The sequence below is a fragment of the Trachinotus anak genome, unplaced genomic scaffold (assembly GCF_046630095.1).
Source record: "Trachinotus anak isolate AG129_WGS33_773 ecotype Australia unplaced genomic scaffold, CSIRO_AGI_Tana_v1 ptg000021l, whole genome shotgun sequence".
Taxonomy (NCBI): Eukaryota; Metazoa; Chordata; class Actinopteri; order Carangiformes; family Carangidae; genus Trachinotus; species Trachinotus anak.
The window spans coordinates 6,031,020-6,058,462 of record NW_027273872.1 but is presented as its reverse complement, the minus strand read 5'-3'; the positions used below and the strand labels follow the sequence as shown (position 1 = coordinate 6,058,462).

At 39.2% G+C, this 27,443-nt stretch overlaps 1 protein-coding gene and 1 long non-coding RNA gene across 7 annotated transcripts in view; one reads left to right on the top strand and one right to left on the bottom strand.

The window, feature by feature from the left end:
* The window catches only part of LOC139637939 (C-terminal-binding protein 1), a 29,578-nt gene extending 26,631 nt beyond the window's left edge, over positions 1 to 2,947 (top strand). For both annotated transcript variants that reach the window (XM_071506949.1, XM_071506948.1), the window contains 4 exons: positions 194 to 324; positions 560 to 687; positions 1,147 to 1,261; positions 2,317 to 2,947. In XM_071506949.1, coding sequence (XP_071363050.1) covers positions 194 to 324; positions 560 to 687; positions 1,147 to 1,261; positions 2,317 to 2,512 — 570 coding nt within the window. In that variant the 3' untranslated portion in view covers positions 2,513 to 2,947. The remainder of the gene's footprint in view (positions 1 to 193; positions 325 to 559; positions 688 to 1,146; positions 1,262 to 2,316) is intronic.
* The window catches only part of LOC139637946 (uncharacterized), a 69,181-nt gene that overhangs the window by 20,401 nt on the left and 21,337 nt on the right, over positions 1 to 27,443 (bottom strand). For 2 of the 5 annotated variants that reach the window (XR_011694727.1, XR_011694726.1), the window contains exons 5-7: positions 22,265 to 22,413; positions 21,995 to 22,171; positions 11,415 to 11,482 (exon numbers count right to left, since the gene is read on the bottom strand). This is a non-coding gene — a long non-coding RNA (uncharacterized lncRNA). Of the gene's footprint in view, positions 1 to 5,747; positions 11,483 to 21,994; positions 22,172 to 22,264; positions 22,414 to 27,443 lie in introns of those variants that run through there. The other 3 variants (XR_011694725.1, XR_011694728.1, XR_011694724.1) reach the window with 3 other exon arrangements.

Below are 27,443 nucleotides of genomic sequence, written 5' to 3'. Positions count from 1 at the left end.
AAGAATACACAATTTCTCGGGACAAGTGCTTTGCAACCTTTGTCTTTTTAAAGATCAGTTGTCAACATTGACAAAAATGAATATTTCATTTCGTTGTGCCTTTAAATGTCTTTAGAACAACAATCTAAATCTAAATGTGTCTTATCAGATAAAAGTAAATCACTGATTATATGTCTGCATCTGTGTGTTAAAGATGCGTCAGGGGGCGTTCCTGGTAAACACAGCCAGGGGGGGTTTGGTGGATGAGAAGGCCCTGGCTCAGGCCCTGAAGGAGGGGAGGATACGTGGAGCTGCTCTAGATGTTCACGAGACAGAGCCTTTCAGGTAATTAGGGTTTAGTTTAACACAAAAAACATAATAAAGCTAATAAATAAAATTTTTGGATTTTGACTGTTTGCACAAAATAAGAAATTTAAGATTGTGATGAGCATTGTTTTGCCATTTGATGACATTTTATGCGCTAAGCAATTAACTAGGTAACTTAAAAAATATATTATTCAGTGATAAATGAAATCATGTTTTGCAGCTGTAACTCGTTGCATTGTTTGTATTGTGTCAGTTTCAGCCAGGGCCCACTAAAGGATGCCCCCAATCTGATCTGCACCCCACATGCTGCCTGGTACAGTGAACAGGCATCGCTGGAAATGAGAGAGGAGGCAGCCAGGGAGATCCGAAGGGCTGTCACAGGTAGCACACACACACACACACACACACACACACATACATACACACACACACACACACACAAACCCCTGCTGAAAAATGTAAACAAGTCTGAAAAGAGATATTTTTAGGTGTTCTGGTTCTGGTACAGTGAAGCATAAACCATCCTTATTCTTTCAGCAGAGTCTGCCTTTCTCTTTCCTCCTCACAACCTCACTCTTTCCATCTCCTTTTTCTTATTCTTTGTTCTTTCTTATCTATCCTCTGGTTTGTGGTTTCCCCGGTGGCTCGGCCTGTTTAATCTTTAATCTTGCACACCTTTCTGCAGAAATTGGGTTTGTGTGGTTAAAAAAAAGTAACACTATGATCCTTAGAAACACTGGACCATTCATTTCAGGTATTTCTTTTTTTTTTTTTTTTACTTCAGCACTTCATATTTCTCTCTCTCTCTTCCTTCTTCTTTTGCACCGTCTCTGTTTTTAGGTCGTATCCCAGACAGTCTGAAGAACTGTGTGAATAAGGAGTTCCTCACCCAGAACAACCACTGGGCAGGAGTTGACCCAGCTACCGTCCACCCTGAGCTAAACGGGGCCTATAGGTAACAACACAATGAGAAACTTGTAGTGACAGTGATTTATGGCTGACAGATAATTCAATACATGTATTGTTAAATATTTAAGGACAGTGTCCCTGTATGTCCACAACCCAGCCAGCCATACACCCCTGTTAGCCAATAATGCCTTTATCAGTTCAGCAGTGCTAGGTCCAGTCTTTCACAGAAATTTACAGTTGCTACGACAACACAGTGGGCTGGGATGCACCCTGCTAGCATCCTCCGATACCTCAGTGACCACAACAGCAAACAAATATCAACATCAAGGCACAGCTTGCATCTTTCCCAACCTTTAACTATTCTTTCATCTGCCAGTCAGTCACTTGGGCTGCCGGCTGCTGATCGGCAGCACCAGTTTGAGGCATTTTCAATAGATCAGTATTGCTGCTGTGAAGCCTGATCCATTACTGATCTTCTGTTTCTTGTAGCCCATTGTGCTGTGGCTGCTAGCTGTCAGAAAAGCTCACTGCACTCCATGCATTGTGCAAAACACTACAGGACCTGATACAAAATATCATGGGAGGGCAACAAAAAAAAATGTGAGGCAGCCCATAATTTCTGTAAAGGTCAATTTACCCAAATCACTTATCCCTCATGGATTCTTGCCATGAAGATGGTTTTTAACTATACTCCTGAGATTTTGCCCCAATACAATAGAGCTGAATCAAATTTTGTTTCTGGTGCTAAGCAGCACTGAAAAATGTTTCACAGGAATTACTTTCCACTGCAGAGAAAGTCCCTGTGAAAACAGCTGACAGTCTGTTCACCAGAGTAATGAGGACATTGTTTCTGGAAAAAGATCGGGCTGTTTAATATTTAAAATGCAAGCACCACAGATGAAATCTCAATGGCTAGACACTGCTAGATTTTTTTGTAATTTAGTTGGAGGAGAATGTCTAAATTATTTCAGTTGGATTGGCTTTACTAATGTTATTGTAGATCTGATGTGATCTGGCACACTGTGACCGATCAGCTTTCACATATCTGTAACTGTTGTTTCAGTTGTACTTCAGTTTTGTTTCTCTCTCTCTGCCCTCTAGGTATCCCCCAGGAGTTGTGAGCTTGCCAGCTGGTGGCCTCCCGCCTCCAGTTGAAGGCATCGTGCCCAGCGCCGTGCCCATCACACACACCCTCCCACCCGCTGTCTCACACCCGCCTCATGCCCCATCTCCTGGACAAAACACAGTGAAGCCACCAGAGGGCGACAGAGAGCAGCATCCAAACGACCAACTGTAGCAACACACACACACACACACACACACACACACAAGCTTGCCCCTGTTGTGTGGTAACCGGAGGAGGTCGGCATGGCAACAAGGTGTCAAAGCAGTAAGTTCCCTAGCGACAAGTTGTTATCAGACAGGTTCACAGTGTCAGATCGACAGGTTGAGGTCCCAAAAACAATCGATTCACAACTCTCTGGCCATTGGTTCCCAGCAGCCAGTTCATACTCCAAAGAGGAAGAAGAGGATGATGATAAAGAGGATGAGGAGGAGGAGCGGATAGCTGTCGAATGCTCTAATCAAAGCACAACAGTTGTCCTCTGCCCCGACCAGAAGTCCTGGGAAAGACTGTAAAACTCAAGGTCGGCAGGTTGGTCTTCACATAACAACTTAGGTTGAGTTTTAAATAGTTTCCTCTGCCAGAAGTAAAAAAACAAAAAAAAAATAACTATCTCAAGATTTGGAAAGTAAAAAAAATACTGAATCTAATTCTGCTGTCTTAGACTGTAGTGTGTCCAAAGTTAGAGAAGCAGGTTTCATGTCTTTCTCTCCCTTTTCTGTGTCTTTTCCTTAGTTTGATGTACAAGCAAAAGTAGTAGGTTATGAAATGAATGTAACCTGTCTGTGTACAGTTTTTAGACTTACAACAACAAGATACTGATATTTGTATTCCAGTCTTAACAAAAACAAGAGTCATGTGATCTCTCTATGTAGCCAAACTGGTTTGAGAATACAATATCTGTTTGTTTTTTTTCAGTGTGTCCCCAAATTAACAAGTCCCCCAAAAAAAGGCAGCTTTTTGCACACCATCTCAGGAAATTAAGTTTCCGCAGTTGGTATATTATTATTTTTTTTATTTTTAAATTTCCTTTTTATGCCACTTAGTGCTTTTGTTTTTCTACCTGCTTGCCTTTTCGTGTCCCGCTGCATTAGAAAAAGAACTTTAACAAGAGCTAAAGTTGATCTAATGTTTGCTTTTGTTTGTTATGTTAAAGGGGCATGTGACTTTGCTCTATGACTTACGTAAATGTTTGACCCAAATGAAGGGGGTTGTGGGAGGAAAGGCTGTAGGAAGGTGGCAAAATGGTATGCTTGGCTAGGGCCACTTCATCCCTAGCTGTGGTTATTAATTGCAAAATCGAGTGGTTGCGTTAATTACTCAATACAAAGCAGGTTGTCCATAAGGCGACTGACTGAGAGTTTGTAGCAGCTTACAGTTTGAGAAACAGTCTCATCAAAGGTACTTACATCTTCTTCATGTCTAATGATCTCGTACTTCCACTATCACGCAGTAACTGTCAAGCTCATTGAGCATATACAGTTCAACCAACCAAGGTTTACGAATACGCACAACATTGATGAATCAGTGTCGCGTTATGCTGCTGAATCAGTATTTTACTGACGTTGCCCTTCCAGCTCTGAATATGTCAATTCAGCCAACAGGCTGCATCAAAAAACTCAGTTATTCAACTGTTATTCTTCCTGCCAAAACCATTTTCTGATCATATTTGAAGTTTAACTCACGCACTCAGATGTCACATTCAGTTAAGGACAGATTATGGTTACTGACAGATGACCAGCAGTTGTGCGCTTAAAACTGGGTCAAATCATATTTTTCAGTTGCTCCCAAGTCAAACTTTTGAGACTTTAAAAAATGCTTTATGACTTGTCAGTTCAAACTGCTTTCTAAAAGAGGAACAACCTGCATATGAACGAAAAACTTTACAGAAACTTGAGAGACATCATATATGCACAATGAAGTTAAGATGTTTAATGATAGCATGTCAGAATGTATGGATTGCTCCAGTCTGGTATCCCTTTAACATTTCACGATGACTCCTACCCGAGTGTACCATTTAGCCACCCTCTGTGGCCCCTGTGTCTATGTGTACATATGGTGTTCTGCCTGCCTGTGTCAATGTGACTTGGTTGTATCTGTGTCTAAAAAAAAAGCAGCACTGGGAGGAGGGGTGGTGGCTAGTACTCTCCACGAGGCATCATTACAAAGACTGCCATCTAAATACACAACTTAACACTATGTAAAAAGCTAAAAATGCTTCACATCTAAGGTAGCAAACTGAGCCAGTAGTCCAAGTATTTACTGGTTACATCACCACAATGCAAGCGAAACGGTAAAATATCTGAAACTTTTTGCCACCAGGAATATTTATTACTGATTCCAGCTCACGTGTTGTTGATGTTAGCGGGCCAGCTAAGTGATGGTGCTTTCTCGATCCCCTTCTACCAGCAGCTGAGTAGTAAAAACAGTTCACTGTTGCCCACCTGGTCGTCTTCAAGGTGAGGTAGTAAACGTAGCGATCAGGGATGGAAATTCCACTAGCCGTTGGAGAGTATTTTTCAGCCCAGGCTAGTGTTGAGTTCTCACTGGCCTAAATCTGAGTGGGGTGTCCAGTACTGAGGTGACTTTTAAATATCACTGTCAGCTGAAGCCCCCAAATCCTGAAAGGAATGCTGAAATATTTTAAACTTTACTCTTAATCTTTCCTCACCAGATGCCTGTCGTTACGTGGGGAGTGTAACTCTTTGCTAGTACTTCCTAATAAAAAACTCAAAGCATTCCTTATTCAAACTGATGGGTGCCACAAGCAAAAACAACAGACTAGCTTTTCAAGTGTCGAGGTGCTCCTTGAAATTCCATCCCTGGTGGTAACATACAGTCCACTGTTGCCTACCTTGGTCCCCTTTATGGTAAAGTAGTAGGCGTAGCAATATACAGTATACATATTCTATATTCTACAGTAAATATCATTATTTTTGGTCAAAACTGACAACCTGACAAAGATATGTTTGTGACTGTATGCATTTGTATGAATTATTTTAAAAGGAAATAAACTGTGGAAAGGTGAAATTTGTGTCTTGTTAATCTTATTTATAAGTAGCTGTTTTTGTAGGTGGTTAGCTTTCTAATAGCATCTGTTCGTGAATGCAAGTGAAAACTGATAATGTAGGGTTTAGTTTAGTTTAGTTTCTTTTGCAGCTCATGCAGTCATGTAGTTTGAGAGTAGACTGTATCTCAATTACACTGCCAACTAGTCCTGTAAAGTCTGCACTACTATGTAACAAACATCACAGTTTTTCATGTTTTGGTAACCTCTATACATGAAAAGAAGCCATGTGGAAATGGAAAAAGATGCACAAACTCTTAAAGCTATAACCAATTTTAAACTTGGAAACTTGAGTAAAACAAAGTTTTCAGTTTCACCATATATCAAATGCTTATTGAAACAGTAAATTTACTGTGCATAGCCTTGCTAAATATAATCTGTTTTGTCATACTAAACATATGGTTAGATAATAAAAACATGGTTAGAATTATAAGAGGTAAAGAAATGAGACAGAGCACTGGTTTTGTTTCACACTGGACTTACAATAAAATGACAGGTAAACAAACCTCCAAAAAAAATCCCAAACATTTTTCTCGACAAATTATGATGCACAACTAAACTGTTACAAAATTGGTCTTTTTTCCCTCCAAGATAAGCGCCAGTTACCAGTTGACTCCACCAGGTGTCACCAGTACAGCTGCTGCACTCCTGCTGTGGAGACATGCAAGCCAGCTCTGACATAAAAATCTACATTGGCTCTGCTACTTGCATCTGGTTTTCCAGTTTAATTTATTTATGCAATACATTTATATTCATCTTTTATCCTCCAGACATATACAGTGCACCTGTCCTACAGCAGTACAGTGGTTGTCAACACTACTTGTGACAGTACATACTTGCAAAACATATACTGAGTTATTGACTGGTCAAAGCCCAGTGTCATCACATCAGACCTCACACCGGTAAACACAACATCCATAACATTAAATATTAATAAGACAAAATACTTCAGAAGCGCAAATAAATTAGAATGTGTGAAAGATCTTTTATGCTGCCTATGTTTGTGTGTGGTGCAGAGCTGGGTTTTAAAAACAGTCATTTAAAGGCCTCAAAATGAGTCTAATGTAATACATATCAGTGAAATCACAGGACCGAACAAAGCGAGAGCCCAGGTTAACTTGCAATTACGTAAGTTCTTCCTAGCAGATATTTTCAGTGTGGAAATCAATTGGATATAGTCTCGTTCTAGTTAGAAAAATAAAGGTCTTGCGCAAACAATAAGAAGAAAATTATATGTCCAGCTCATATAATGAAGTCAATGCACTCAACACAGAATAGAGAGCCACCAGGACTTAACTAGAGAGACATACCTCAGCAAATATAGATTAGATTATACTGTTTTATCGATTACTCCTTGCCCCCAAATGACATAAGGTAGAACGGGGGCTTTTTATGTAGAAATAAGATACAACATAAATAATCAAGAATCAAGTTGAAATTTTGAAAGACAGGAGCCAAATCTATTCTTCTGCTGTCTTTGTCTACTTGAGGAGTAAAAACGGTTGTTGGCTGCCAATCATGTGAAACCTCATCTTGAACCGTAGCGGACTTCAGACAGAGGACATGGAAAGACTTCCACTACATCTCTTTGCCTTTGTTTTTCTCTTTTTCTATCTCTGTTTTGCTCCCTACATATCCCAAAATCTCTCCCTTGCACTCTTTGCCTCTTCCTCTCTCCCGCTCTGGTTCATCCATTCAGGGTTACAGCCACTGGAACCGGCTCTCCAGCGGCTGGAAACTCATGGTGGTTTAATCTAAATATCAGGGAGCAGGATGGGAACCAGATGCAGTAAAAAATGAAAATAGGCAGAGGGCACGTTTTATTCAATTAGCATGGGGACCTCCAAAGGGCACTTTGCAAGAGAAATTTTCATGAGTCTGGTAGAAGTTTTATGGAGGAAATAAGTGTCTGCTTAAACCTCAAGACCACAAGTGTTAGCATGGACCATCACCACAGTTAAATTCAAAGGTTACAGACATCGAGCAGTCATGTCTTCCACTGTGAATATTGACTAAGCTTAAAGATCTAAGAAATGCTGGGTTGTTAGTAGAAGAGGAAAATCTGAGGAAAGGATAGGTGAATGACTAACGCTCTCCAGTCCTTCAGGAAATACCTTCAAGCTGCCCTTGGGCAAGGCACTTAACATTAATCCATGTTAGAGCAAAATACGGTTTTTCAGGGTTCAAGTTCGACACTGAGGTTTTTCGTGCTTGTTAAAGCTTGGCTGTTAGACAAGACAGTCTGAGGCATGAAAGGAAGAAAACTGTAAGTTGAAAGGAAACAGCTCTTGCAAATGGACAAAGTACAGAGAGAGGCATTTTCCAAATAGTAAACTTGTGAACTGTTAATGGATGCTAGTAAAAGCGGCTGATGGTAACACTTTTTTCTTCTTTTTGTCACTTCAAATTTCCACTTACAACATATAAAGCTTGTTTTCTACAGTGTTCTAGGTTTATTTTATTGCTGTGATTCACCTGTCTTGCAAGCTTGAATATTTACACAAATATTTAAAAATGTTGTTATTGTTTGAGCTTATAACCAGTGGTGGGAGAAGTACTAAGATCTGCTATTCAAGCAAAAGTAGCAATACTGCAATACTACAAATATCAAAGTTATTAAGTCCTCATTATGCAATCTGGCTGCTTTCATGATCTCTGGCTCCTTAAAGACAACCTTTTTAAAAATCGTATGCGCAAACATTAACAAGAAAATAAAAGATTATAATTTTTCAAGCTTTCGGGTGTTAGTTTTGTTGCAATACAGGTTACAACTTCTAAATACAAAGCTCCAAGCTCAACAGGTCAAATGAGCCTCATAACATAGTAATAATACCTGCATTCCCTTTACTCTATAGCCATGCTTCATATTTTGTAAGTTGATCCTATGTTTTTTTTGTAAAATCAAACTAACCAGTAACTGCATCTGTCAAGTAAATGAAAACTACAATATTTCCATCGGAAATGTAGTGGAGTACAAGTATAATGTAACATTATCTGGAAAAACTCATGTCAAGTACAAGTACCTCAAAATTGTACTTAAATACAGCACTTGAGTAAATGTTCTTAGTCACTTTCCACCACCGTTAATGTCAAAAAAGTTTCAGGACAATGACGTAATTATATAACTTTCATTAAACACCACGCAAACCATGATTATGATTTAAAATAAATGTCTGTACCCTTATCTGTGTAAAACTGCATCATTTACCTGGTTCAGTCTCTGGGGTATATCACTATTAGCTATGTTTGTAATTCGAAACTGAGGAGGCAACTAGAAGGACGAGAACCCAACAACAGAAACAGGCTGAGCTGAGCTAATGTTGTTCCCAGCTCCAGACAGACACTGCTGTAGTAAATCATGGGTTTGTCTCTCACAGCAACACCTCCCTGATAAAGCTGTCATCACTCTGTTTTTTTTTTCTTATTGCCAAAAATGCAATGGAAAGAGCAAGTCTTGAGCCACAGGCAGCATTGTTGGGTTTTTGTTGTCCTGGGACTTGTTGACCATAAGAAAATGTAATTATTACAAATTCACTGTCATCCTGGATCAAGTTAAAATAATTATTGTTGCTATTTACATCTTAAAATGGCTTAAAATGAGCCATTTTTTTTCAGTTGATTTTTTTTTCAGATTATTCTGCAGTTTAAATGTTTTCCATTATTTTTGCCTTGGATTAACAATTATATATTTTCATAGTATTAATAAAAATTAAGACAGGTTTGGACAAAGTGGTTACTGTATGTGCAATGGATAAGAATGACAAGAACGCAGATGCCTTGATTTCTCTGTCAAAGCTGCTTCCAATTCAGCATGTTTCATACAATGTCACATAAGTTGTAGACCACACAGATTGATATGTTAGTTCCTCGTTGTGTCAGATTTGTAAACTCTCTGTTGAATGTGTCAAAGACATATGTGTGGATGAGGTGGGTCCAGGCTTTAACAGATGAATTGGTCGATGATGGACATGGAGGAAATGGGTGGATTTTCACAGTTCCTCTTTGCATCTCCTTTTCCTCTCCCTCTGCTCTTCTCACCTTTCCTCTCACATCTCCTGTCACCTGTGGTTTCTTCTTCCTGCATTTTCTTTCCTTTGCTTTCTGTTCTGTTCTCTTCTCCACTCGACTGGGCACAGTCCAAATAAAGCCAAACAGAAGATTATTATCCACAAAAATGTGGTGGAATATATTGGCCGCCCAAACATTGAGAAGGTGAGGCACCCTGCTGAGATGAGTTCCCCACCAAATTCGGGATTTCCATCAGCATTTGTTTCAGTGGCAGGTTTCAATGTCCAGTGGGTCCACATACTGTTTCATAGAGCCCTACCACCCTGCCAAGAAAAATGTCTGGCAGTTAATAAACACCAGACACGTGCTTTTAAATGCTGGCTGCTGTCTGAAAGGTACTAACTCCATTGGCTGCTTTTGCAGGTCACCATTATTTTGTTGGTGGCAAGCAGAAATGGTGCACTTCCAATTTTTCTGCTATTTTGTCAATTTATCAGTTTTTACAATAACTGGCCACCACACATGTAGAAAATATGTTGTCGCAGTAGAGCCAAGCTGCATCATTAAAACAAAGTGTAAAATGTCAACAACGAATGGGAGTTAGCTTTAAAATCCCCCATTTCTTTGACCTCTGACTAGTTCTGGCACCATCTGCTAACAAGGTGATGATATAGAGATGCAGCACAAAGCTTCTGCAGGAGATACTTGAACTCTTTGACTGCAGTTGTCAACCATAACGCCAAGCACGCAGGGTTTGTTGATTTTATGCCTCTGAATGCCTCATTCAATTTCTGGGGATTTAACAAGGCAAAAAGACTGAAACTCCTCAACTGGGTCTGTTAAAGTAGATTATATTGTTGTCTCTGGCCTAATGGGTTTTGATAGACCCATACAATGTTGGAAGACACTGTACTAGTTTATATGAACAATAAATAGACTGCTGGAGAGAGCCCACACTGCTGGGGAAACCGCAAGAAAATCAAATGAGAGAACCAAGATCATGAGAAAGACAGCTAAAGATACAAAGAGAGAGGAGCAAAAAAGACAGGAAGAAAAATATTTTACAGTGAAAAAGATGGAAAATGACTGATGATGTTTCCTCTACTAAAACAAGTAATTTCTGTTATTGCAACACAACACATTGGATGAAAATCAGAAAACCTGAAAATCAGCTTTTTTCAATTATTCTGTTTACATTCTTTAGTGGGAGTCCTGGTCACGTTTTAACATTTTCCAATGTGTTTGAGAATGTGTGTGTTTGTGTGTGTTTCCCCAAACAAGCCTGTGAGGGTGGTGACCCAGTTTCAGCAGCCAGGTTTCTGGGGTTTTCTGTGGTTTTTTTTAATGCCCAAATGTGTCTGAGGTGGGAGAAGCTGACACTTGACAAATGCCATGCGGTTCAATGGAGAAAAACACACAGGTAGGTGTAGGACTACATGCATGCACACATACACATGCATAAAAATGTCAATAGAAGGTGAACAAAATACATATGCATGATACAAATACATGATCAATCTAAGTTTCCTGCTCTTTTTAACATATAAACAGTGACGCTTTTTGTTTCACTCCACACTTAATATGTTCTGCTCATGTTCATTTTCACTGTTGGTATGAAAGAGGTCTGGACAGGTGTATCATGGTATATTTTGTGTATGATAAATATTTCATTATAAATTCAGTGGTATATGATCCTAAATCAGTGTGCAGTGGCCAACAGTGCACATCTCTTAAAGCAAATCTCATGGCCTTCAATATGAGCCACCACTTCACTTTACAATACAAAACTGCACACATACGTTTGAACAACAGTGACTGTGATACCCAGGTCAGATACCTGACAGATCCAACCTAAGAACACTAAGCTTAATGGGCTAAAGTTAACACAAAAGCACTGCATGCTAGTGTATGCTTAAAATGAATGTACAGACGAGTGGCGTGCAGTGACTTTTACGGACTAACCAGCAGAACTGAGCATATCCTCAATGCACATGCACAAACCTCCAAATTAAGATGCTCTCCTCTCTGCTTACCAAGCTCCAGCCTTTGTCAGTGGGACACAGTCACACCTATGAAAATGATAGAAACGACAGGTACGATAGGTTCTGAGATCAGATCTAAGGAGACTCATTGCTTCCTCTTCAGTATCAGTCTAATTGATGTCTATCTTTAGCTTTAACTGGGCAAGCACTGCTTGCCTTGCTTGCCCTGGTGGCATGCCACTGGTTCGGACAGTCTCTTTCTGAAAGGACCTCACTGTGTTGCTATTGTTTGCATATACAAAAATGGACAGAATTTGAGAAACTGAAAAATGAGGGCTCGAGAAAAACATGCAAAGTCTGTTCACGCTGTCACCTCAGCACACCTGGCCAATGTGTGCATGAAGTGGGCTCACTTGTAGAAATGTTGGTTTCGGAAAGTTACCAAAACTGTCAGGCAAGGCGCCCCCCAAAGCCACTTTTGGAAAGGCGTGGGGTAGCAGGTTTCAAACGCACTTTGACAATCCAACAAGCATTATAAAGCATATTCACCTTAACAGACTGCATCAATTTCCCCCAGTATTGTCTCATTTCTCTCTCAAACAAAGTATTTGAGAGAGAAGTGAATGTGTCAGTACGGAACTATGTATCTGAATGGTTTAAAAAAAAAAAAGTGGTTAAAAAAACATTGTCAGTGAACTCTGTTTACCCTCCTCTGCTAAGAAACAAAAATGAGGAAAAGATAAAGATTCATGAAACAAAAAACTCTCCAACTAAAGGAATTTTGTAATTTTTTCCCTATCCCTTGGCCTTCTTGCGCCTGCTATTATGATCATGATTTTATATTGCAATAGTTTCATGTAAAAAGCAAATGCAACTGATATTTTAACTGAGGTCTGACCTTCAGTTTATCCACTCTTATTAGCGGTGGTTGGGGGTATCAACACTTTACGTGAGGTTTAAAGACATTTTGGATTCTTATTTCACGTGCTTGCAATTTAACCCATGATTCAAAACAAGAGTCTGTTTTCATTGAATTTTCTTTGTCTTCCCAAAGTAAAAGCACGCCAGGCTTGTTCAACTTCCAAACGGGATAGTTCCAAGAAACATTTGACCATCTGCACAAGCACCCAGTATTGTCTGAACAAATCAAGAGTAGGTTTCTTCTAGGAATGGAGAATAAATTCAAATCTCATGCCAGTGCTTCATTCCGTCATAGATTAATAACAGCCTGTTTTCCAAACCTTGATCCAGGAAGCTGTTTCAGAGACGACTCCTTCACATGACTTAGAGTGTAAAGGCCGACATAGATGATCTTGCATATTATAGACACAGGGGTATACAAAGCAGACAGACAGGCGTACAGCCACGATAATTGGTAGCATGCCAGTAATTGTAGAGATCCAGGATGTATGTATTTTGCATATATTGCAATGGGGCCTCTACAGCCAGGTTATCTAACTGTGGGTCCCTGCAGGGTCAAGACAATTTAAACTCATATTGTAGATATTTGACCTGCTTATTTTTTTTTAGGTTCACAAAAGGGGCTGGGGAGTTGTACCCTGTTGTGTCAGTTGCAAATTCAAGTGTTAAATCAACGCTAACCTCTGCTTGCTGTAAAGTCAACCCTTTTGTCCGTTGCAGTAACTGTACTTCTGTTTGAATTTAACAGAGTTATAAGTATGTCTAAGTCACAAGTTAAGACAAACACGATGTTCTTGAGCTAATATCTTGCAAACAATTATAATCTTTTGTGCTTTTATTGAACACAGTCAAACATTCACAGTGAAAAAGGAAGTGAACCCTTGGATTTAATAACTGGTCAAACCTCCTTTGGCACCAATAACCTCGAACAAGCTCTTTCAGTAGCCGGTGATCAGACCTGCACAATGTTCAGGAGGAATTTTGGACTATTCTTCCTTATAGAGCTGCTTCAGCTCAGTGATATTCTCAAGATGTTTGGTGTGAAAGGCTCTCTCAGGTCATTCCACGTCATCTCAACTGTACAAGTTCTGGGCCACTTCCAAAGGCGAATTTTCTTAGTTTGAAGTCATTCTGTCTTAAATTTAGTTCTACTGAATATCAGCAGGTGGACAGTCACCCTGACATCATCCTGCAACATTGGGAATTACTCCTTCCCTTGATGATGTCGATGACTACGATTTTTTTAACCCTGTTGATTGTGGAAAAACAATGTTTGATTTCTCTCTGATAGATTTTGGCTTTTTTTTAGCCTCATTATTATCTTCTTCACTTCCGTGGTCGCCTTTTAACTCCTCATAGTGACAGAAAACTCTACCTCAAACTAACTCTCAATAAACTGAGCTACATGTGAGCTCTTTTGAGCATGAACTGACATTGAATCAACACACAACTGCTAAGGAAACATTTAGTAGTGCTCATTTACTTTTAAACCCTTGCAATGAGGGCACATTGTGTTGAAAGGACTATATCTTCCACACACTGACGTAAACCTACCCTGAGACTTTACTTTAATGCAGTATTTATTATTTTGTTTCAAATTGAATGTGCTGAAGGACCTGGGGAGCAAAACAAAGATGAATGTGAGATTAGAAACAAGAGGGTTGGTTTCGTACTTTGAACTCCACATTAGACACCAACTGTGAGTGATTAAAGTAGATTTGTCCATAATTACAGCTGTTTCCATCCTAACAATGCTAAATTACAACAATACAGCCCCTCATGACTAAGGACTTCTCTCATGAGCCTCTCTTGTCTGTTTTTACTGGTTTGTTGCTGTTGAAAGTCAAATACAGAGTTTTCAAATTCATGTGCCAGGGATGATCCAGATAATGATGCTATAACAGCAATCCCCTGAGTGTTATTTCAATCTTATTGGAAAACTAGATTTCCTTCTATGACAGCTGAACTGTACCCATAACAACCCGCACCTCATTGTAATATTTTGCAGAACATTGCATGGAAATTGAAAGAGCTTCGGGTTTTATCATAAAGTAAATCACAATATAATTCCTATTTAATTGAAGCTCTAGTTCATTGACTCTTTTAATGAAAGAGAACAGAAGAGGTTTATCTGCTAGCAAAGGGTGCAGCTGATAAACAGATTTGCTTTAAGGTGAAGTTTCCAACAGCACAGCTGCTCTGCACGCCAGATGTACATATCTTCCTGTTTAAAAGTGATGACAGTGTTATGCAAAAGACCCCTTTCTCTAGCTTTTATCAGGGTTAGAGTTCTGGTTTTAATGAGCAACAAATGGATGAAAATTCTGATTCTTTCCAACAGTGAGATGCTGTAATATCTACAAATGCAATGATGCAGCAAATAACTAGCATATGTTATACGTGAATAAGTTTGATGTTCTATCTTTTTGCAAGAGAATCAGCCCAAGCTGCAGACAGTCAGATCAAAACTACAGCCTGCAGCACAATTTGCATCTTTAGAAAGTATGCAGTTAGTATATCTATCTGCATCTCAATGTGAGCAAACAGCTGCTGTTTAAAGGTCGTTGTCATGTGTGGTGCTGCAGTTATCTTCAGTCTTCATTAACATCCCTTCATGGCTCAGGCAGAAAAAGAGAGAAAGAGACAGACAGGTACAGAAACAGAGGTGATGAGTCTTCCTCTCAACCACCCTGCTCAGCTGTCAAGATTTCTGGTTGCAGTTCTCACATCCATCATCATTATTTCATTAAAATAGAAACCTGAGAGACAACGGCTGGCAAGGTCATTTACACAGAATATTCTGGGGTAACTGCTCACACCTATGAAAACAAAGTGTGGACCTTATTACTCTGTCAAGACGTCACAGGAAACCAGATGTAGGAAGAAACGGATTATGGTGTTACAGTAATCTCATTAAAAAATAACTCTTATCTTTCTGCAACCTTTCACAAATTACAGTTACATAAAAGCGTATCAGATTTTTACTTGAATGTTTTTAAGGTATTTTCGCTTTGTGAACAATGTCATATATATGATATAATTTTACATGAGGTTTGGAGAAAGCCAAAGGCTTAGAAAAACCTATGGTAACCCTCTGCAGTGATTTACACTTTCATACTGGAAGGCCAGGGTGGGACAGGAAGTTACATTTTTTCTAGTAATTGCCCAACATGGGTGATGGGTTCTCAAATATAACACAAGCTAAGTTCTTTAGTCTCATTTTAAGTATTCTAAGGCTGGATGAAGAAAAATCTATTTCTTCTTAATGTAGCTCTTTTCATTTAGTTAAGAAGACTAAAATTGTTTTACCTGTGCAAATTCAAGGATATTATCAAGCACATTAGCGCTAATAAAGGCTGTACCTTGTAGAACCCACAGCTTTTTACTCCATTTTCCCTTGAACTTTCCTCAAATGTCAACATGAATCAAGGCTAATGCTTTTTTTGGCACAAAAACGTCTCAGTAGTACATAAAAAAGTAACAAAAGAAATTGGCCAGAACCAACTTTGGCAATACAGCACCCACTAAAATGAGAAGGTAAAGTTAGCTCAATTGTTAAGGGCATGCTGAAGTTAATAGAGGAAACTTGTGGCTGAAAGGTTATGTGCTCCAATGTTTGATCAAACCTTTGACACCTAAACACAGTCTGGCCTGCTTCTGAGTCTTACTGCATGATTCTTAGTGCTCCTGTTAGCCCCGAAAAGAGTTTTTTTTTCACTGCTTTGATTTTTTATTTGAGGTATTTTGGGGCTATCTGTATTGAAGCACATTCCTGGCGGCATTTAGAAGACTATTTAAGATAAATTATTTAAAATCATAATTTACCATTACATCCAACAATACATTATTACTAATTAGGTAGCATGTTCTTGAGTTTTTTGACATGACAAGGCTGAGTGACACAGGTATTTTCACACTTGGTCCCTTTCAGCCCTCAAAACAAATGCAGAGCGATGACTCAGTCCATGCTGTGGTTAATTTAACCTCAGCATTGTGAACACAAGTGCTCCAGATTTGTTTTGCCTTTTGCCTTTGTATTCTAGCTCTGCCATAAACAGATCACACGCTATTGCACTTGAAAAAACAAATAGACAGAACCATGGACACAGGTAACAACAGCAAGAACAAGGTGGACGAGGAGTTTGGTCTGAGGAAAGGACTGTACTTCTCCAGATACAGAAGGGACACATCAAATGGCAACTTTCTACTATACACAGAAACACCCTCTCCCCAGGCACCTATCTTTCATTACCTCATTAGGTCTAATGTTTACTATGATCACCATTTTAGTTTTGCATGTTTGCACCCTAGCCAATTAGCAATAAACACAAAGTACAGCTGGAGCTGATTGGAATGTCATTAGTTATGTAGGGTATCACTGAAGTTAATGCAATTCATCCTGAGGCAACGTTCATCTAACAAATTTTTTGGCAAGTCATCCAATAATTGTCTATGAATGGCAAATAATGGAAAAGTGGATAGAAAAAGAACCTTTTTCAAAGGTTCAAAACTATCTATTCATGCCCACAACAAACAATATTTGCACGCACACACACACACACACACACACATCTTACTATCCCTGTGGGAAAAAGTAATTGACTTGATGCATTCCCTAGGCCCTTACCCTAATCATCACCAACACCTAATTCCAACCCCGACCCTAAAATCAAGTCTTAACTGTCAAAAAGCAGTCTCTACACATGGAGATCTGTGTATTCAGGTTGATGTCCCGACCAGTGCATAACTAGAACTACTGCCTCGCAGTTGCATGCCTCTGCTAACCAGCCAAGTTGCAAGAAATATGGTCACAATCTTCCTGAGTTAAAGCCTTGATTAACGGCCAGAAATGGTTTTGCCGAACACTATGAAGTCACAGTGAAGTTGAACTTTGTCCATTTGGATACAAAATGTCATCATTTACATCATTTTATCTAGTTGGACATGTGTGTTAAAATTTGTTGTAATTACTGTATGAATTTGTGACTTATGATCAAAAGCTTGTTTTGTAAGGTCACAGTGACCTGTTCTATTCTTCTAATCAGTTCATTCTTGAGTGCAAGTGAGTGTTTGTGCAATAAGAAATTCCCTCAAGGCGGTCTTGAGATATCACATTCTAGAGGCCAAAAACGTGTTTTGGGACATCACAGTGACCTTGACCTTTGACCACCCAAATCTTATCAGTTAATTCTTGAGTCCAAATGGACATTTGTGCTAAATTTGAAGGGTTTACTTTGAGAAGGTCCCAAGATATTGTGTTCACAAGGCCAGAACCAAGTTTTGTGAGGTCACTGTGGCCTTGACCAGCAACTACAATAACAACTTGCAATTTCATGTGCATTATAAGGTCATTCATGGGCCTACATTGTACCCAGGTTGGACCATCATTAGGCTAAAAGATCTTCTGACCTGAACAACCGTCAATCGCAATCATTTTTCAGAATTATGGTCCAGGCTTCAGAAGATTATTTCAGAAATTTATAGCAGATGCCACAGAGCTGAAAATACAGTCTGTGCTTGAGCCAGAGGCTAACAGAATGGTATGCTGTTGGTTTAATGGTAAATGTTACATACAAACAGTTGAGAGTATTGTCTACTGTGTCTCAAATGCTTTGCACGACCCTTTTGCACTTCATATGGCATTGAGCTGAATGTCACCAACACAAATCCCCTGATATTTATTGCACCTGGCAGTTTTGGTGGCTGTGATATTGAATTCACCTGCTTTGACACAACCCATGTATGAACTGTCTCAAGGCTCAAAAATCCTCCTTTCACCTGTCCAAATCCTTCATGACAGAAGGCGATTTATTAGGTGAGCTGAGTGTGGGATCAGAGGTTTCATTTGGGTTCACCTGGTCAGTCAGGTTCATGGAAACAGCAGGTGCTCCTGATAGTTTTTCTGCATTTGGTGTATAGCTCTGTTCTTTAGAATTGCAGGATTTCTGGGCAGCGTAGCAGCATTACCTAACAGTTCCTCAGGGACAGACAGTAAATCCCTGAACAGAGAGGGACACCAGAAACACAAGATGATGTTCCTGGCTGACTTTGTGAAAGCTGATAAGGTGTGTGAGTGCATATGAGAGCATCTAGTATGTCTTTATACTTTTTGTGTGCATGTATATGTTGTGTATTAAAGTCTCTGGTGTCCTGTCCTGCAATAACACCATGAAGAAATGTCTGTATTTTTATGAGACTTCATGAGTGTATGTGAATGTGTCTATTTTTTTCTTCAGTACAATTCTCCCTTCACATAATAAGAAAAACAGAAAGTCTATAAATTCTTCTTTCTGCAGACATCTGGTCTAATATCAAACCACATCTTCACTGAAGGTTTTTGTATGTGTTCTTGCATTTTCATTCATCCTGTTCTTTATTCATGAGTGCAGTCATGTCAATGTGACTGCATGAAAAGTCAATGATACCCACTGTTTTGCATGCATGGTACTTTGCCCAAAGTCATCTAAGTAACCAGTAACCTCAACAGGCCATCAATCAGCCTTTAATTTACTGAGCTAACTGGCCAGAGTTTAATACGCCACCGGGGGGGATTCAGAACAAAGCATCACTGTCCAAATATTATTATGCAACGCTTCAGTTGTGTAGAAATCTTTTATAGTCAGTTTTGGCATTTGCTTCATTTTCACCTTGACTTTAAAGCTGACATCATCCCCCAACATGCTGAGGGAGTGATATGACCTTTATGTCTGCGGAAACCATTCAAATCCTGTTGTTGAATTTTTTGAAAATCCGTTGGCGTCACCTGGAAATGAGAATCGTTTTTCTCTTTCTCTTGCCCTGCAAAAGCTATCCATCTTGACAAGTCGTTCAGTGTAGTGTTGAGCCTTAAAATCTTATTTCTCTAAAAGCACGGGAGACAAAATCTGCCAGGTGAGGTAGTTTCACTGAAGCAAACTGGCTTGTTTAAGCAGTGATGTTATCTTGATACCTCTGGAGCAATATCACCCCTATTTTACAATGTCATCACTTTTTTCAGAATATTCTTGAAACAGCATGTTGAACTAGTGAAATTATCTCACACATTTTCACCCTTTTTTTATAGTCAAAACAAAATTTCAAGGACTTTTTTTGCAGTGTGAAAAGTATACGTCCTCAGAGATTTAAGGTTTTCTTTTGACTGCAGTGATAATTTAATTTCTTCCCGTCTCTTCATTTCCAAACTATTAGTAACTCATCTGTATCGAAGCCTGACAGCTGCACAGACTTCTGTCCAACAGATTTTTCTTACTCTCCGTCACTGAAAGACGTTCCAACAATAACAAGTAAAAGACAGAGGACCTCACATTGGCCAGTTTTTCAGGGTATCCTCAGTATTCAGTATTTTATTTCATTTCCCAATTAGGGGAAAGATCAAGCGACCAATTTTGATGGTACCTTTCTGGCTATTAAATGTCCAATTCTGTTTTTTTTTTTTCATCTTCATCAAAGACAAAGAAAAATTGATAAGCCTGAACATATACTGCTAAGTGTTTGAAATATGAACTTCCTCTTAGTGAGATGCAAACTTATGAAAACGATCCATGCATGATTACCAAACATATTATATTTTAAAGTTGCCTTCATTTTCATTTATATTTACTCTCTAATTACTGATGTGGATTTTTCCAATTCAATTTTTTTTTTATTATTGTGTACAGCATTTCTCAAAGCACAAGTCTTACATGTTAACTGAACACATAAAAAGAGAGTACCATCACTAAACATGCATCTACAATAGCACAATATCTTGATGTCTGTGCTGGAGAAAATATATATTTGTATACATTTCTGTTCATGGACATAGCGATAATTACATCATAAAAAAATCTGGACCCACAAAGACACACTTACTTCTTTTCTTTACTTGTTTAGTGCACAAAAACAGAATTAATAAGCTCTGATCACTATGTTTGCTCACGTGATTGGGGATGGGTACAATATTACTCAATTATTCCCTGGATATAGTCTCTAGGATCAGTATGGAAGAACTTGACTGGCCTGCACAGAGCCCTGACCTTACCCTCATCCATGTTCTGGGATGAACTGTAACACTGACTGACTGACTGACTGATTCAGGCCTTATCACCCAACATCAGTGGCTAATTTTCACTAATGCTCTTTTCACCGAATCAGAGTAAATCGCTGCAGCCAGTTTCCAAAGTCTTTCCGAAAAGCATGGAGACTGTTACAGCAGCATATTAATACACATGGTTCTGGGATGAGATATTTAAAGACAACCACATTTTTCCTACTTAGTGTGGAAAACATTTTTTAAAATCTGTCTCCTTCCTCTTATTTTAGTCAAAAGCCTATTTAAATCATGTTTCATTACTGACGATGTGTCCTAAATCTCAAGCCTCTTGCAGGTGTTCCATTGCCAAATAGAAGCCTTTACTTGTAACCCCTAATGGTTTTACAATACAGGTACATGAGAACATGACAGCCCAACAACTTCCCATCCATCTATAGGTTACGTGGAAAAATAGAGTCATCTGCCATCACTCTGTGTGTGTGTGTGTGTGTGTGTGTGTGTGAGTGTGTGTGTGTGTGTGTGTGTGTGTGAGTGTGTGTGCTACACAGAGCAGTGAACTCTTCCAACATTCTGTCAAAAGTGATGTTATTCTTAGATATAAGTGATGTATTATGCAATAGAGTTGGTAATATGCATTAATTTCACTGACATAAGTTGATAACAGGATATTAATTAGAACTGTTTTAAAAATCAAGGTGAAAAACTAAAAATGCAACAAAACTGTATAAAGTTTTTTCTGAACCCACTCATAGCCAGTTCTTTTATTCCCTTAAATGTAAGCATTATCAAACCTTTTTATTGTAAAAATGTAGTTTCCCATTCATCGTAATGTGACACATTTGTAATTCGTCTGTAGATTATAATTTGGATCCACAGCACAGAATGTGAGTTTATACCCACTTCAAAAACATATGTTTTTGAGGCATTATCTGTGACTTGCCTGACAATTCACTGATGTTTTTTTTTGGCATGTTTTCACTAAGTCCATATGACCATTAGTATCAGTAAAAGTTATTTACTCTTCAGTGTTTTCATCTCTTAGATTTCAAAGAACTCAAAGTGCAAATATTGCAAAAACCACACAATGGTAAGATTATATAATTGAGATGCTTATTGAAAATCTTTAAATATAAGGAAAAGAAATCCATGTGTGGAGGTGTGTTTAAACCATTAGTTTTCCTGTTTAGTGCCACAAACCTCTGCATTATAGTTTTGTTCAGACCTTGATGTTAATAATTAACCTCAATCCTCAAGCTAGCATTTAATCATAATGTAGAGGCAAACTCCAGTCAAGGCCTGTGTGCTGTACATACAAACCCTGATTGTTTTACCACATCATGTTCAGAGAAAGCAAAACCATCGGTTCACTCCAGCTGTAATCCTTTGATTACATAATCAGAATTCATAGGAAAAAAAAACAGCATTTCCCAGAATACATTTGTAATGTTAAATGACTTTGGAGGTAGGGGAAAATCTGATTTAGACTCTGTTTAACTCCATCTCTTAGTCTAATTTCTTGAACTCTTCTTGTTGATTGTGAGAGTGAATCCAGAAAATGAATGAGAAGTTTATAAAGGAGTTGTGAAGTGTGTTGAGGATGTTGCTGCTCACCCCAGAGGAGTTTAGCTTCCTCACAAAATACTCACTTTTTGATGTTTGTTTGTATTGTCCAGGTATTTGTAGTGGTCTACAACTTCCACTGGTTCCCCACAAATTATAGTCACAGTCCTTCCCACTCCATGCTAGGTGAAGTCCAGGAGCATCTCCTTGGTCTTGGTGACATTCAGCTCCAAACAAGCTTGGCCCCCGATCTTGTGCAGGGCCTGAGAGCAGCGAAAGGAGCATAGTATCACCTGGTGGCGGTTATGATGGCGGCTTCTGCTGTCATCTGTGTACAAAGTTTGCTATTGTCAAACCTTCTGTAGGTAGATGTGCAAACAGAAGAGGGTCCATCTGTGAGGCTGTGGCGTTGGTGATGTGGCTTTAAGCGATCCTCACGAAGGCCTTCATGACAAGAGAGAGGAGGACTATAGGTCTGGCATCATTCAGGACCTTGGGGCTGCCCCTAACGATAGGGATGATAGTGGAGTGTTCTCATGATTGTGGGACTCTCACAGTGGTTAGCAATACTCCAGCTAGGAGGAAGACTAGCAAGGAGCTAGGACCTAGCAGCTCAGCACAGTATTTCTGCCAGGGGCTTTTATTATGTGTCCTTCAACACCTTACCATAAAATCGACATTGATAGTGAAGGGGTCACCTGGGTTCAGGCTGCTGATGGTGTCTCCCATTTGTGAACGATGATCTTTGTCAAACCTTGCGTAGAAGGAGTTTAGATAACTGGGGAGGGATTCATCAGCGTTCCCAGCCACACACAGGTTTGAAGTCTCTCATCAAGTTAACTGCTGGCATAGTGTTAATCCCCTGCCAGGCTACATGGATATAATTTTTTTTTTTTTTAAAGCTGCTTTGGCTTTTTTGATGGCCCTTTTCACCTTCCTGTTCACTTCTTTTTTTCTCCAACATGGCTCCAGTGAAGAACAATATTTTCTTTTTGTTGAGAATATTTTTGAGGTCTATGGCAACCCCTGGTAGGAGTTATATTGTCTATACAGAAGGATATATTGGACAAGAAAGTGCTAACCAATTAATTTAGAGTGGTTTTATAAATATGTTTACGTTACGTTTATAAATATATATCTGTATTCAGGTGCATGGAGACTGGGATTATGAAGTACTTCTACACTGGTGCATGCTGTTAACATTTGCTTGAAGTTCATCTTTCTTATCTCTCAGGCAGTGATCTGTGTTATTAATTCTGAGAAGAGCTTTCCTACCGCGTTTCCTGATTCCTCTCCTCTGATACATGTGACCTTGCTTGTTATTTGGAGTTTGGGAGTGTAACTCCACCAGAATGTTCCACACCTTATTAGTCAGGTCAGTTTACAGGTCCTGTGAGTTTAATGGGAATTCCCTCTGATATGCAGGCTGTTGGTTGTCATTGAATAGATTCTTCTTGGTGTCTCAGCCAAAGGTGGCATGTAGTCCAAGTAACGAGAAGCATAAGATTTGAAACAGTTCGTTTGCATTCATGGCTCGTGGAGTTGAGGTTAAGTAATTAAAGCAATAAAAAACTAAAGTTAAAACAGCAGCAATGTGTGTTTGGTCATGGCAGAAGAGCAGAGAAGACATTGAAGAACATGAAAGACTGACTTAAAAACAATGACACGCACTAAAATCGACAAAACTACTCAAACCAAACTTTCAAAGGAACTTCAGTTTTCTGACAGTGCTGCAAATCCACATTTTCTCATCTGGACTTTTTATGGCTTTTTTATTGAAATAACTTCCACTTAAACTTTGTATTTGCAGTTTTTAAAAACACATTTTAAGCATGCAGTAGTTTTATTCTTAGTTGTTTAAGAAGCCTGTTTATGGGTGTTGTGGGTTTGTTTTGATGGACTGGTGTGTATCCAGCAGTGAAATTTATGGGCCTAGCCTGTCACTGTCTGACAATGTTTTGATACAGGAGGAGTGTCTGTCTGGGCACTGTTGTTTCCAACTCACAGGAGATATGAGATGCTGAGGGGGACTCAGTGTGTTTCAGGTCATCTTGCAACAGGGTAACCTGCCTGGCAGGAAGACCCAAATAGGTTGTATGTTTGATTCCCTAACAAACATTGCTTAAACATTAGTCTGCATTTACAAAATCAACACTATGTGTGCAATGGTAGGTGATCTCAGTGTCTAAGCTTTAAACTGACAGCCTGAAATGGTGGCAATAAAATTGCAGCTGTTGCCGATTTGTTTACTTGTAGTCTGAATTGTCTGAATTTTCAGGGACAACCTGCTGAGTGTGATCAACTTGACTTAGCTCTGTTGACCACAGTCAATAGCAGAAAACTGTTCCAGAAAACTTATGCTGACAAGTTCCAGGGTGTAAACCCCATGAGAAATCAAATATTTGTTGGGATGGTGCTTCAGTGATTCTAAATATTTTTGCTTGAAAGAGCCAATGTGCAATGTTTTTCAGTCAAAATAGCCATCTGTATGGCAGAGAATCAGAAATCCGGTCCAGCTATTCTTTCTTTTAAGGAATGTTGACATGCTTATCACACTTGCTCATGTTGACTTTGTGCCACTAGAATCTGTTCAAAACAGAATAAGCTCAACGATAGTGACGCTATCCTGAGGTTTTTTTTTTTCCTTCAGATGCAACAACAGCTGAATTTCATTACACTTAGCTAACTTTAGAGTTCAATTCAAACAGCATGCTTCCACAACAACAACACCATCTTTCTGGAGTTCCAACATCACATCAAACATCTAACTGCAGCAACGTGCAGGAGGCTGCACGTGTCAGCTTTTAACTGTTTGAGCCACTCGACACAAAGATGAAAAAGCCAGACTTAATTTAAGTGAGACTTTACATCCCATACTTTCTTTTAAAACACAGCATTACAATGTGTGAATAGCCTCAGGCCTTAATGCTCAACTGTTGCTTCCACCTCCTCCCTCATTTGGATCTCCCTGTCATTCCATCCAGACTTCAGGCAAACACCCGTAGAGAAAACTGAAACTTTCTCCTCTTGTGGAAACACATTTCGGCACATTTGCAACCTGACAAAATTGGACCACACCGTGTTGTGGCTGGAGCGCAATATTTCAAGTCAAAATTTTGAAGAGTGAAACCTGCACTGAAGCACAAGACTACTGTGCTGGAAAACTGATCTCTCATTTCATGTTTTTTTTTTCTTCTTCCCTTTTTTTGTTGTGAAGGGGCCCTGTAAATCATGTCCTTTATACCTCCGGCCGGGGGTTCACCGCCTCACCGCAGGGTGGGAGGATAGCATGATGGGAAAAACATGATGCGATCTCACTTTAGTGGGTCAAAGAGAGAGAGAGTAAGAGGAAGAAAAAGGGCAAAAGAGGATGAGGAGCTGTGAGGGAGGTAGGAGGGGCCGTCTACACTGGATGCAAGAGAGAGACAGACAGTAGGGGGTAAAACACTGAAATATAGTCAGAGAAAGAGAAATAAAGACAGTTGAATATGAAGACATAAAACCACAGTGAAAGCAATAAAGATCAGACTTCCTATTTCAAAGCATTTTAAGCAGCCACCAAGGTAATTCCATACTGCCCAGAGGGCATAAAAATAAAAAAACAAATGAATGAACACAGAGTAGTCATAGCTTATTAGTTGAAAAAAGGAAACAAGCATTCGATTAGTGTTCGAAACGATTCCTATTCACTTTCATTACAAGCATTTAAAATAATATTTGTCAATACTGTATGTTTTTCAAGCCTTCTGTGATAGTCAAATGAACTTGTGAACTTGAAATGACCTTTAGATTTGGACTAGTCAATTTTATGGCAATGATTTAGGAAATTGTGATAACTATTTTTCACTTATTTTTCTTACACTATAAAGATCAAATGATCAATCTAGAAAATAATCAGTTAATGACAATCAAAACAACTCTTAGTTGCAGCCTAGTTTAGTGTGGTCTTACAAGTACAAATACCACAGTACATGGTAGTTTTTTCAACCACAAACCGACTTCAATATTTGACTGTCACTAATAAGGGGAGGTCGAAAGGCTGATAAAGTGGCTTGTAGGGCGGCATGATATGAAAAAGAAAATCATATTGTGATTATTTTGGCATATATTGTGATTGAGATATGAGATATGAGTGAATTGGAATGATTGTTTTTACATTAAATTTTCCCAAAAAAACAAACAAAAAAAATTTAAATGATGATGATGTTATTTTTGTTGGGGTTTGTACCAAACAAGGATGTTCCTTGAATCTGGAGAATATGATTTGTAGGTTGCAGTATCTCTGTAGCACCACAACGCTCATGCTGCTAACAGTGCACAACAATGTTGTGACACATTTTACTTCTATCAACAAAATTGCAGCTCCTGCGGCAAATTCAGCGTACTTTACTGGAACAGATTAGCCAAGTTGTCTCAATTTTATCTCAGTGGTGGTTCTCAGAGTCAGACTATGAAACAGTAACAGATCCGGATCTAGCTCAAGGTATCTAAGAAGACTAAGACAAACTTCCCAAAAAATATAAGAACATAAGGAAAAATGCACGGTCAAATTATTAGCCTTCCTGCTGTAGTAGCAGAGTTTCCCAAAGTGAAATCTGGCAAAGGTTTTGGCCACTCAAAACTAAATGACAGTGATGGCTCACTCACCTCTGTCAGAACTTTTGCCTCTCTTCCACATGACCCCACATGCCACTTGGAGTTACCCATGTGCAAATCTGCTTTGTGCAGCTTTTAAAAATCTTTCTACTAATCCAGGTGCCAACTGCTCAGCCAATCACTATGAAAGACACAAGAACGAGCGAGAGGGAGCGAGAACAGCAGACTCAGCAGCTGTGATTTCCTAATGGTGAATTTATATGCGTTGTGTTTTAATACTCTGCGGTCACCTAATACCCTGGACCAGAGCTGTTCATCCATAATTCTTAGATATAAATCGCTTTGGTCCCGACATCTAATATTGGCTTGTCTGGCTGTGGTGGGTTTTGATGATTGATGGCACAAACATTCAACAAAGTGAGTTACAATACCAGCAGTCTGTTTCTGTGGAGTCAAACAGTAGGACTCAGATAATGTATCATTGCAGGGTTGGGGTAGGTCACACTGTTTATATGCCTGAAATCCTGTACCAACATTTTAAGAAGCCAATAATAAGAACCGTATGGGTGAAATCAGCAGTACTGTCACAGTATTACAAAATTACAAAATAGTCCTTTATCATAGAACGAAGAAGCACAACAGCAAACACAGAAACATTATACTACAAACATGAGTAAAGGTCCAGCCAAACCAGAGTGATCCATGTGTTGCATTGATATATAATATCACCACTGGCCTGCTGTCTCCTGTTTTTGCTCTCACCTGCAGCTTCCATTAAAGGGGACACACATGCACACAAATACACACACAACTTGTCAAGTGCGCAAATGAATGCAAATGCGCAAAGATTGCTCCCACACAGGGGAGGAAATTATTCCCGGAAATCAGGCGTGATTATTGCTGTAACAAGGCCTTGGAGATGTGTTGAGTGGAAGCTGG